This window comes from Chiloscyllium punctatum, chromosome 3, assembly GCF_047496795.1.
Source record: "Chiloscyllium punctatum isolate Juve2018m chromosome 3, sChiPun1.3, whole genome shotgun sequence".
Taxonomy (NCBI): domain Eukaryota; kingdom Metazoa; phylum Chordata; class Chondrichthyes; order Orectolobiformes; family Hemiscylliidae; genus Chiloscyllium; species Chiloscyllium punctatum.
The window spans coordinates 149,303,572-149,316,589 of NC_092741.1; the positions used below are offsets into that span (position 1 = coordinate 149,303,572).

General features: G+C 37.5%; 1 protein-coding gene across 3 annotated transcripts in view; it reads left to right on the top strand.

Moving 5' to 3' along the window:
- Positions 1–13,018, top strand: part of atad2b (ATPase family AAA domain containing 2B) — a 139,560-nt gene that overhangs the window by 121,542 nt on the left and 5,000 nt on the right. For all 3 annotated transcript variants that reach the window (XM_072562149.1, XM_072562158.1, XM_072562165.1), the window contains exons 25-26: positions 3,513–4,283; positions 8,709–8,836. In XM_072562149.1, coding sequence (XP_072418250.1) covers positions 3,513–4,283; positions 8,709–8,836 — 899 coding nt within the window. The remainder of the gene's footprint in view (positions 1–3,512; positions 4,284–8,708; positions 8,837–13,018) is intronic.

Consider the following 13,018-nt stretch of genomic DNA (forward strand, 5'->3'; position numbering starts at 1 on the left):
CCTTTAATGGCAATAAATATCAACTGCTCCAGTGTACTTCATGCACCTGTAAATAAGTTATCTAACACAAAGCAGGTGTAAGCTGTGGTACTTTGATATTAATGATTAAATGTAATTAAAATAGATTTTAGTTTTTTTTTCTTGACTGTTTGAATATGCTAATTAAGAAAGATCTTCAATAATGGGTGAAATGTTGAACATAATCTTTGATCTGCTAATTTGGCTTCGTGTGAATCATAGGTGATTTGCAACAGAAATCGCTATAACTAACTGTAAAATAACTGAATAACGATTATGACACAGACATCTGTATTAGTCTGTATACTGTAGTAAATTGCATTTAGTGGTGTTTTCCAGAAGTGCAACTTTGAGCAAAAAGAAGTTGCTGTTTATGATGATTTTGGAATGTACATGTAACCCTTGTTTTTTTCCTGTTCTTTAAACCATCAATTTAAGCCCTGCTTTCCATTTCCTACACCATCGCTGCTAACAACAAGTCTGTAGAGTACCTAGATTTTTTTTGTCAGAGATCATCCAGTAAACTGTCTCTCACTTTTTTCAGTTTCCTGCTTTTTCTCTCCTTTTTGATTAGAGGAGCTACATTTACTACTCTCCAATCTGTAAGGACCTTTCCAGATTATAGAGAACTATGGATAATTAAAATATGGGCACCTATTGTCTCAGCAGCCATTTCTTTTAAGACATAGGATTAAGTCATCAAGACCTGGTTATTTGTCACCTTTTGTTTCTAATCATTTTTTTCAGTGCCTTTTCCTGGTGACTGTAATTGTTTTAACCTTTTCTCATGCCATTTCATATTCTGTATCTCAGTTAATTCTGGAATGTTATTTATATCCTCTGCGGTGAAGACTAATGTGACCTATTTGGTCAGTTCATCTGCCAATCTCTCCTCTCTCTCTCTCTCTGTCTTTCTGTCTGTCTCTCTCTCTCTCTCTCTCTCTCTGACTCTGACTCTCTCTCTCTCTCTCGGATATCACCCACTTATTCTATTTTTATTTCTCTTCACTAAAAGTTTTCTCCTTTTAATTTCTTGCTTTTTTTTGCTTGTTTATATTTTGTCTAATCTTCTGATCTACCACTATTCCCCCTGCAGTTACATGCTTTTTCCTTCAGTTTGATGCTATCTTTAAATTCCTTAATTAGCCATAGATGGTGCATCTTTCATTTTAGGATCTTTCTCACTGGAATTTTCAGAGTATTCTGAAATATCTCCTTAAAAGTCTGCTGCTATATCTCTGCTGGCCAATGCTTTAACCTAGTGTCCCAGTTCATTTTAGCCAGCTCTGTCTTCAAACTCATCACATATTCAAGTGTAAAACATTGGGTTTAATTCCATTGTTTACTCCCTCAAACAGAGAGTGATATTTAATCATGTAATAATTGCTGCTTATTTTGGTTATTAGTTAATCCTTTCTCAATACACAGTACTAGATCAAGTGTAGCCTCCTCAGAACACACTATGAGCTTGTCATCCAGGCTATCTTTGCCAATCGGATTTGTCCATTCTGTATGTAGATTAATATCGGCCATGGCTGCTGCTATAATTTAATCTCCAGCCCCTAATCTTTGTTCCTGTGTGCCCCGTCCTACTGTGTGGCTAGTGTTAACAGGCCTATAACCCACTTCCCTAAGTTTTTTTTGTACCACTACTATTTTTCATCTATACTCAAAATGATTCTACATGCTGATCCCCAGAACTCAAATCATACCTCTCCATTATATCAATGCCAGCCTTAATTAATAGCATTATCTCTCTGATGTTTTTGTAGTTTCCAGCTCTTCCGAATTGTCAAATACCTTTGCATATTCAAGTCTCAGTCTTTGTCATCTTGTGGCCATGTATGAATATACAAAGTAGGAGAAGTGGACCATTAGGCTTCTCAAACCTTTCTGCCATTCCATAAGATCATGGCTGATCTTTTTATTTCAAAAGCGACATTCTTCTCTATCCCCAATAGCCTTTAATTCCCTGGTCGAGCATGAATCTGTCCACCTCTGCCTTCAAAGTATTTAATGATCGCACCTTTTGAGATAGAATTCCAAAACTGTACAATTGTCCGAACCCCACATCTCTCACTTAAAAGGGTGACCACTAATTTTAAAACCGTGTTACTAGTTCTGGACTGACTTGCAACGGGAAGAGTTCTTTCCACGTCCACAACCAAATACTTCAATTAAGTCATGCCTCACTTTTCAAAGCTCCAGCAGAATCCATCCTAACCTGTCCTACCTATCCTTGTTAGACAACTTGCTAATTTCAGCTATCAATGTAGTAAATGTCCTCTGAACCACCTCCATTGCATTTGAGTTTTTCCTTTAAATAATAAGATCAAAACTACATTGAGATGTAATCTTACCAAAGTTCTGTCTAACGGAGGCATAGCATGCTTACTTTAATGTACAATTCCTTTTGTAATAAGAGACAACATTCCATTCCTTTGCATCTTGGAATTCAGTTCTTGTTCTCCTTCTTAATAATTCTCTGCTTTGTTAGTTTTCCTGCCAAAATGAATAACTTAGTATTTTCCCATATTAAACTCCATCTATCGGACTTTTGCGCACTGTCAGCTTAGCTAGATCCATCACATTATCTAGATCCATCACCTATGCGCTGGTCTACATTGATCATGGTCAAACAGCACTTTGATTTTAAAAATTTGTATTCTCGCTTTCAAATTCCGTGTTGACAGCATGACTCAATCTTTATCTCGGTACTCTCCTCCAGACCTACAGCCTTCTGAGATATCTGTATTCATTTAATTATGGCTTCTTGAACTTCCCTGATTTTAATTGTGCCACTATTTGTGGCTGTGCCTTTGGCTCTAGAATACCTTCATTCACTTCTCTATATTTTTACCTTTCTTCCTTTCTGGTGCAACTTAAAACCTCTTTGGCCACGTTTTTAACCATTTATCTGAAATCTCCTTATGTGGCTAGATGCGATAATATGTTTCATCATGCCACATTGGTCACTTTCTTTTGAAAGCACTATATAAACGCAGTTGTTCTTGATCTTAAATTTTACACTTTTTTTGCTGCTTAGAATGAAATTTTTGGATCTCTAGTAAATATTTTAATAACTGACTAGCTTACTATTTTAGCAACCAGCTTTCTGTTTTAAGGGCAAAGTCAAACCTTAAACTAAATAAAGTTTAACCAGTTCTGTGCATGCACTGTTCTATGGAGAACCTTTGCTCTTAAAAAGTCTGTGTATTTCATAGAACAATGCTTAGAACAGGTTACTTGACATGGATCCAATTTGAAATAAACAAAATGGTCATGTTTAGAAGGAATTGTTTCATTCAAAGTTATGATTTATTAATGTTGAGAGAGTTTCTACCGATACTACTGCACTATGGGGTTTCCCGGTGATAAACACTGAAGGCAGTTAATGTGATGAAGAATTTGCCTTTATAGCAAGCTGGTAGTAATGCTACATGAATAGTTTCACTAGTATTTCATTGTAACCTCAGCTTCATGTTACTCAACAGTTCACATTAAAAGGAAACCACGTCGACGTTCAAAATGGGGTAGAGGTATTATTAGAAAAGCCAGGAAAGTGATCCACCTCAAGAAAGAAGATGGTGATCTTAAAAATGATGAGCATGATGCTGACCAAGGTGAAGAAAGTGAACTAGCAGAGAATGGAGAATTGGAAGTGAGTACAGATTATCACGAGAATGGCGAACTCTCCCTGACCAATGATGAGTCATCGTGTGACATCATGGATGTTGCCCAGGTGGGAAATAAACTTGAAAATGGTACAATGGAAAAAGGGAGTGGTGATCTTAAATCCACAGGAAAAGAGGACCGTGCAGGCTATCAATTAGATGGAAATAATGAGTTTTCCAAAAGAAAATCAAATACTGCTCCAGGAGAACAGTGTGTACCTAATGATGCATGCACTCCTGGCAAGAGGTTGGTACCTAATGAGTGTACATGGAGTGATGAATCTTTGGCAAGTGCTGAAAGTGAATCTGTTCAAGAATGTTTGGCTGGCAGGACGTGCACATCTGGTAATCCTGCACCTGGCAATGATTTGTCTGCTTCAAAACATGAACCTGGAAAGGAATGTGAACCTACCAAGGAGTCCATGACTCAGCTTGTGCCAAATTCAAAGTTACCTATAACAGAAAAAGACAAAAAGCAGCTGGTTGAAGATAGCTCTCATGCTGTCACTGGTGCAGCACAAGCATCCAATGCAACAAAGTGTTCACAAAATGAAGATGTTGATCTAAAATCACTAGGACCTGAAAAAGATGGTAATCTTCTTTATTTACTTATAGGCATTGTCTATGTAATACACAGGTCTAAATTTCTGAAATTGCTGTAATGCCTAATGTATGTGCTTTTGTCGGGTGTAAATTAATTCCATCTATAGTCAACACAGTGGTAAAAGAAATTTGCATTGGATGTCTTTTTTCCTAATATGACACAAAACAGAATTGAGTTAACTTTTAACATATTGTGGTACACAAGAGCATAGAACATAGAAAAATACAGCGCAGTACAGGCCCTTTGGCCCTCGATGTTGCGCCGATCCAAGCCCACCTAACCTACACTAGCCCACTATCCTCCATATGCCTATCCAATGCCTTTGAGAAAAGGATGATGTTGCTTTTGTGGAATGGCTTAGCTGGGTTGCCAGGGGTGTCTGTGTTATATGCACTGTTTTATTGTTTGGTTTATCGGACTGTCTGTATGTGATTGCGTTTACTATTCTTCCTTTGATAATGTAAGGAGGGATTCGAGGTTACAAGCTATTCTTTCTTTGATAATGTAAGGAGGGATTCGAGGTTACCTTTTTTCCCTGTGAACTGGTTAAGACTAAGTCATTCATGTTAATAATGTAAAATGAGTTTATTGATTACAAAGTGACTGACTTGAAACTGCTGTTTTATTTTTGAGACTAGAATTCAAATTCAGCACACACCAGTAAAGATGAGTCATTTCATGATGAGAACTGCAACAATTATTTGTGGAGATTTTAGATAATAATCAGCAACTTCCTAATAAATGAGGCTACATCCCTAGTTATTACCTGTTACTGGTGAGAAAAGCCAAGTACCATGCAGGTACTGTCAATGTTTTGAGTTGGAATTGAGGCAGTGTAGAGGATATTTGAGTCATTGGCATGCAGTAGAGAAACTTTATGCTGATATCATCCACTATAAACCTGACTGGGTCATGCTAACTAGATATAGAATAATACACTTTTTCGTTTGGATTCACTTTTTATACTTATAATAAAGATTTTTAAAAAAAGTGCCTACCCTAAAAATTATGGTGACAAGGAAACAAATTTCTGATTTGTTGTTGGTTCACATTGGGTTAATTAATCATGGCAAAAAGCTTTATTGTTCACTTCTGAGCATTATTAAAGTCAGTGTCATTCTAGCCACTTTTAAAATTTAATTTGTAAAATTGAAGACTTGGATTCTAGGGATATCAACATTTTTCATTATTTGTATGTTGTGTCAGTGTGTATAGGGGAATGCTTCTTATAGTTTACTTTGTAATTTGCTTCAACTGCAGCTGTAATTGTTTAAAATTTCTATTTTGAAACTTCTTCTGCATATTTATCCATGAACGTTAAAATTTCTAGTGTTTTATTTTCCGTGAACCCATGCTTGCTGGGAACTGAGACTGAAATTTGATTACTTCGTCTTTGCAACAAGTAGACCCTGGTGATCCTGATATATAATCTGCCTTATTCAAAGCAGAGTTTGGAGTTAGTCTCTGCTTTAAATTAATTAGCTGTTGGAGAGGAGAATTCTAAAAATTTAAAGAGAAAGGACAGGATGGTTATGCAGTGTCATGATAGGGTGAATGATGAGAGGAAAGGACGAAGCACACAGTGTGCAACAGGGAGTTGGATTGGAATACAGAAAAATGGTAGAGACAAAGTTACAACACGGGAGGGCGTTATTTGGGTTCCCATTTAAGCAATTTAGCTAGCCTGTGTACCTGTATCAGTGCAATTATTTTATCTTCAAAGAATTAGCTAACCCCCATGTTCAACCCATGATTAAATCTACCACCACGCTCTTGGGCAGTGTTTCTTACTGTAGCCACTTTGTGAAGTAAAGTTTTCTTCTATGTCACCTCTGTTGCTTTTCCAAACTTAAATTTTTGACCTTTGATTCTTGACCTGCTCACTGATGGGAAAAGTTTCTCCCTGTTTCTTCAGTCTGGGCAGCTCCTAATTTGGAACCCCTCTAAGAAATCTCAAACTGCTCTTCCATAAGAAACGCAGCCTTAGCTTCATTAGTCTTACATGATTTATATTTCTCATCTCCAGAATCATTTTTGTTGATTTTTTTCTGTGCTCCCTCCTACCCTCACATCCCTGATTTAAAAGGTGTGGTTCCGCAATTGGGCAGAGTACTCTAGTTGAGGCCTAACCAGTATTTTTAAAAGATCTACTATATCTTCCTTGTATTCTTTGCCTCTTTTGATAAGCTGTGCAATCTGTATGTCTGCTAACCATTTTTTTAACTTAACCTGCCACCTCCGACAATTTGTGCACATCTAACCCTTATTCAACTCCACTAATAAAGAATGTGTGCAATATGATAGTGAGAAATGATCTTGCTTCAGAAGATCAAGATGCAGAATAAGTTTGAGTGACCATGAGTAATAACAAGTGAATGAAGACAGTTGGAATTATAATAGTAATTACTGTGTAGGACAGAGCATTAAAAAAGAACTATTGAGGGTTTATGTGAAAGATATTGAAATAATTGTGAATTTAATATTATGAGAGTTTGGACAAGTCAAATTGGCAAAGTAACCTTGACAGCAAATTCATAAATTATTTGGACAGTATCCTTGGACAGTATGTAAAGGCAATGTGTAAATGGGAAACAGGCTATTTTGGATATGGTAATATGTAATGTGATAGGATTAATTACCATTCTCAAGATAAATGATTTTCTTGAATCATAAAATAATAGAATTTCATGTTAAACTGGGTAGTGAGACACTTGGATCCAAAACTAGTGTCTTAAACTTAAATAAAGGCCATGGTTTAAATGCACTGGTGGTCTCCCCAGCTAGGCCAGCAAACTTTGCCCATTCCTAGTTACCTTGAAGGCAGTGAAGAGTCAGCCATATTATTATAGGTCTGGAGTCACATGCAGGCCAAATCAGGTAAGGATGGTCAATTTCCTTGTGAAACAGGTAGATTTTAATGACAGTAGTGGTTCCGTGATTGCTTTTAGACCATCTTTTATTGCTGATTTCTACTGAAATCAAATTTCATCAACTACTGTAACCAGATTCCAATGTATTTCCCTAGAACATCAGCCTGGGCTTCTGGATTAGTAGTCCAATGACAGTACCACTACACTACTGCCTCCCCTCAAAGTTAGAGTTTCAATGGCATGGAGACAGAGTTGACTATAATGATGGAAAATAAGCCATTGGGCAGGCATTTAAGAAAAAGTATCATAATTCTCATCAATGTGTTATGAAGTTTGAGATTGTTTTAGGACTTTATCTTTTACTTGAGGAAGTCATGTGACCTGTTGTAAAGTCTGCCTGGCAGAAAGGCTGTTTTCTTTGTTTGAGATTAAAGGGGACCCAGACTGTTTGCTTTGCTCAGAAGAATGTGCAAAGAGAAAATTGCAACAGCATGTGTGCTGACAGTGGTTAGACTACAAGTAACTGATATTCCAGAAAGGTGTTGAAAATGCTTGAGTGGTAAACAGTTCTGGTTTAAATTGTCCATTTAGTTCCAATATGGAAGATACTTGGTCTGTCAAAGAAAACTAAATTAACATCTCTTATTCGGATCAAAGATCTGTGAGATTCACATTATCATGTTAATGGCCTTTAAGATGGGAAGGGTACAGAGGAAAGTCATTCTTTTATCTGGTTACAGGCTTTTGGGGTAAACATCACTGAATATCATATACTGGTTAGACTGCCATTGGTCTATGGTGGTGAGGGTGTGGAAAGAAGAGGGAGAGGGGCTAGAGACCAAAAATATGCTTGAATGTTGAATGTGGGTGGGAAGCTCATGTTCTGATTATCAAGATTAATTTTGTGAAGAGTCAAAACTGACATATTCCTAACCTAGAGCAAGGATTGCCAATAATACTGGTATTCACAAAGGACCATTCTAGCATTAGAAAATATTAAACTGAGAAAGGAAAAGAGCAGGTGTAAACCCTGTGTAGCTAAGAATCACTTTGGACTGAGCTTTTGAGATTTTAATGTTTGCTTAAAGAACAGTGTACACTATAGCTTTTTATATTGTGTTGAAAGTTTGTCCTGTCATTTAAAGTATAAGTTCCCTGCAAAAGTAATATTTAGTTAACGCTTTTAGTATTTTATTATTACAGTGAACATCTTAAAATATCTTGTATTTTAATTTGTACAACCATTAACCGAAAGTTCAAATTTCTTTTTAAAGGTAATAATCTCTGTGGGTTCGTAACAGATTGGGCTATCTCTGTGGGATTTCGAACCTGTAGGCTGAGACAAGTACACTGAGTTTGGCCAGAGGTTTAAGTGTACAAAATTTCACTGTGGCTTCTGCTGGATTTATTGAAAAGTTACATGGCTTTGTTTGTTGCTGAAGCTTTCCTTAAAAGATAGGGGTTGTCCTTGAATGAAACTAAATTGTTTAAAGTACTATCTCTGGCTGCTGGGACTAACAATTATCTAAAAATGTACCTTAGTTTTGGGCAGGATGAAAACAAGTCATTCAGTACATGTAGAACAAAAGACAGTTGTGCACATGGAGCAGGTATTGGAAGACTCTTCAGAACCCGTCCCCCCAGTAATTTTGGACCATGCGCGACTAAAGGTAAGTTGATGAATAATTGAACATCTCCAGAGTTATTCCCAGTTTGCAAAAAAATTCGCGGATTTATGTTGTGTTATTGTTCCATGAATTCCTGAGAATACAACAGCCATTTGGAATATTAATAAAAATTTTTATTACCCAAGTATTATGGAGACAGCCAAGATGTCACAAAGTTAGAATCATTGGAATAATACCTGCTTATTTTCAATTGCATTTATTTATGGAGTTATCTATCATGTTTCTGTGCCTATATTTTCTCCTTTTGGGTGCTTCCTCCCCCTATCCACATCACAGCAAATAACTACGCTGATAAATTAAGAGGCTTATGTAAGAACATACAGAATAAGAACTAGGGTATGCTATTTAGCCCTTTAAACCTGCTATACCATCCAACAAGTTTTGACTGATTTTTGACTTCAGCTCAACTTACTAGGCTATTTCTATACCCCTTAATTCCCTTAACACATTTTTTAAAAAAAAACAAATTGGTCCCTGTCAGAAACCTTTAGCCTACTCTGTGTTCACAGCTCTTTAGAGTAGAGCCAAACATTGACAACCATTTTGAGTCAAGAAATGATTCTTCATCTCAATTCTAACCAGCTGATTCGTTATTCCAAAATTTTGTTCCCGCATCCCTTGCAAGGGAAACATATTGTAGCATCTATCTTTTCTCATCTCATGAGAATTTTAAGTGTTTAAGCTGAATTATCTCTCATTACTCTGCACCCCAGGGAATATAGGCAGATTTTATATCAATCTCATCTCCTGAGACACTCCCCACGGACCAGTCTTAACTTTAATTTCTCTCTCTTGTGGACAAGTATGTCCTCTGGGGAAGGAAGGCAAAACTGTATATGGTACTCCAGGTATGGCTTAACCAATGTTCTCTATGATTTTAGAAAGACTTCTTTATTATTATGTTTTAAATACTCTAACGAAAGTTAACAACCATTTGCCTCTTAATTATAGTACCTTCTTGTTAACTTTCTGGTTAATGTACAAGGACATCCAGCTTACTCTGAAAGCAAACATTTCCCCATCTTTCACAATTTTGTTCCACCAAAGTGAACCTGAGGGCAACTTCTTAACACAGCGTGGTTCATGTCTGAATGAATTGTCAGAGGAAGTGGTAGATGCAAGTACAGTTACAACATTTAAGACATTTTGACAGGTACATGAATAGGAAAGATTTAGAGGGATATGGGCCAAACGCAGACAGATGTGACTGTTTTGGAAACTTAGCATGGAAGACTTGGACTGAACAGCCTGTTTTTGTGCTGTATGACTGTGACCTATGACTATTAACTTTATACTTTGCTGTATTGTGTTCCAGCTGTAGTTTTGGTTGATAATGTGAACTATTCCTCTGTATCCATCTTGCCGTTAACTTTCTCATCTAATTTTGTATTCTCCACTAACTTGCATGATTTGCATTTGGTTCTTGAACCTAATTCATCAACATAGATTGTAAATACCTGAGCTGTAAGTCGTGTTCCAGCTGTTGTAGCCTTCCAGCCTGAAAACATACCATTTATTCTTGACTTCTGTTTTCTGTATTTACCAATTCTTGGTCCATGCTAATATTCTCTGCATTTTCAAGAAACTTATTTGATATAATGACCTCTTATGTGGCACCTTATCAAATGTGTTTGGAAAGTCCAAGGGCATTAATTACATCCACTAGTTTTTGATTTTTGAGGTCTCTTGCCATGGAGAGACATGGATAATGAGCGAACACTGAGAAGATGTTTCCACTAGTAGGAGAGACTGGGTTCTGAGTTCACAGTCTCCGAGTGAAGGGACAACCCTTTAGAACTGAGTGGAGGAGGAATTTCTTCAGTCAGAGGCAGGTGAATCTGTGGAACTTATTGCTGCAGAAGGCTGTAGAAGCCAAGTCATTGAGTGTCTTTAAGGCAGAGGTAAAAAGGATTTTGATTAGTCAGAGGATCAAGGGTTATGGGGAGAAGGCAGGAGATGGGGTTGAGAAACATATCTGCCACGATTGAATGGTGGAACAGACTCGATAGGACAAATGGCTTATCTCTCCTTCTATATCTTGTAGTCTTATGCCTCTAAATATATTCTAGCATTTTATCAATTACTGACATTAGGCTAATTAGTCTGTAGTTCTTGATTTCTTTCCCTCCTTTTGTAAATAAAAGGATTGTATTTACTACCTTCTAATCCTTGGAAACTATTTTAGAATCTAAAGCATTTTGAAATACTTTATTCACCATTTCTGAAGCTACCTCATACAATGTAGGCCACTTTATCCACAGGATTTTGTTGCCACTTCATACCACTAATTTATCCAATGCCATTTATGTACTTACAAGAATTCAAGAAGCATGAATAGATCATGTGGCCTGTGAGCCTGTTCCTCTATTTCATGTGACCATGGCTAATGGAGCGCTTGAACTGTACTTTCAGGCCCACTTCCCATATATAAAGAGAGACCAAAGATCTATCTATCCCACCCTTCACTGTATGAAACAATGGAGCAGCCACAATCCTGCAGATAGAGAATTCCATATATTCATACCTTTTGTACGAAGTAATTTCTCCTGACCTTGGTTCTAAATGATCAGTCCTTTATTCTTCAACCCATTCCCTTGTTTTTATGTTCTCTTTTCTGCAGAAAATACCTCTCAGCATCTACACTATCAACTCTGAGCAGGTCAATTCGTCAATCAGCAGAGAACAGAAAAGAAAGACCTGAGTTTTTCCAGCAATTTGTGTTTTTGTTTCTGATTTCCAGCATCCACAGTTCTTTTTTTTTCCTGTTTAAAGAATATTTGTAATTCAGTGTTTGAAGGTTTTACTGTTCAGTTGCTTCTGGACTTCTCTGAGGAAAGTGGTTCCCCAAGGAGAAGCCCAGGTTTCTATTCACACTATGGTCAAATTAATACATTTCACAGACCCAGTTTGTCTTTGGGCAAGTGCCAAAAATGGAATCTGAATCTACCTTCAAACTTCACTGAGTACAAATGCTGTGCATATTTGTTATGATCTTAATAGCTTCAGTTGTGGAATTGTGTATGGTATTGTTCTTTTTATATTTGATCAGTTCAGAATTGAGTGAGTTTTCATCCAAATGTAAGTGAATCGTTGGACATAAAAGAACTCACTCATTCAATGCTGCATTATATTTGTCAGAACTATTTTAGATTAGATTAGATTAAATTCCCTACCGTGTGGGAACAGTCCCTTCAGCCCAACAAGTCTGAAGAGTAACCCACCCAGACCCATTTCCCTCTGACTAATGCACCTAACGCTATGGGCAATTTAACATCGCCAATTCAATGTACTGAATGCTTCATCTATAGTGAAGTACAATTCTTGCAATGTGAAGGCACCAGTCATTTTTGCATATAGCAAGCACTTTCAGTCAGATGAATGATCAATTAGTTCTTTTGGGGATAGACCAAGGTTAGCTAAGTAAAAACAATGACTGCAGATGCTGGAAACCAGATTCTGGATTAGTGGTGCTGGAAGAGCACAGCAGTTCAGGCAGCATCCAAGTAGCTTCGAAATCGACGTTTTGGGCAAAATGTCGATTTCGAAGCTACTTGAATGCTGCCTGAACTGCTGTGCTCTTCCCGGACCACTAATCCAGAACTAGGTTAGCTAAGATAGTTTTGCTTTTCAGAATATTCTCATGTTATAGAGTCATAGCGATGTGCAGCATGGAAACAGATCCTTCAGTGCAACCCATCCATGCCGACCAGATATCCCAACCCAATCGAGTCCCACCTGCCAGCACCCGGCCCATATCCCTCCAAACCCTTCCTATTCATATACCCATCTAAATGCCTGTTAAATGTTGCAATTGTACCAGCCTCCACTGCTTCCTCTGGCAGCTCATTCCGTACACGTACCACCCTCTGTGTGAAAAAGTTGCCCGTTAGGTCTCTTTTATATCTTTCCCCTCTCACCCTAAACCTATACCCTGTAATTCTGGACTCCCCGGCCCCAGTGAAAAGACTATGCCTATTTATCCTATTCATCCTATTCATGCCCCTCATAATTTTGTAAACCTCTAGAAGGTCACCCCTCAGCCTCTGATGCTCCAGGGAAAACAGCCCCAGCCTGTTCAGCCTTTCCCCACAGCTCAAATCCTCCAACCCTGGCATCATCCTGGTAAATCTTTCCTGAACCCTTTCAAGTTTCGCAGCATCTTTC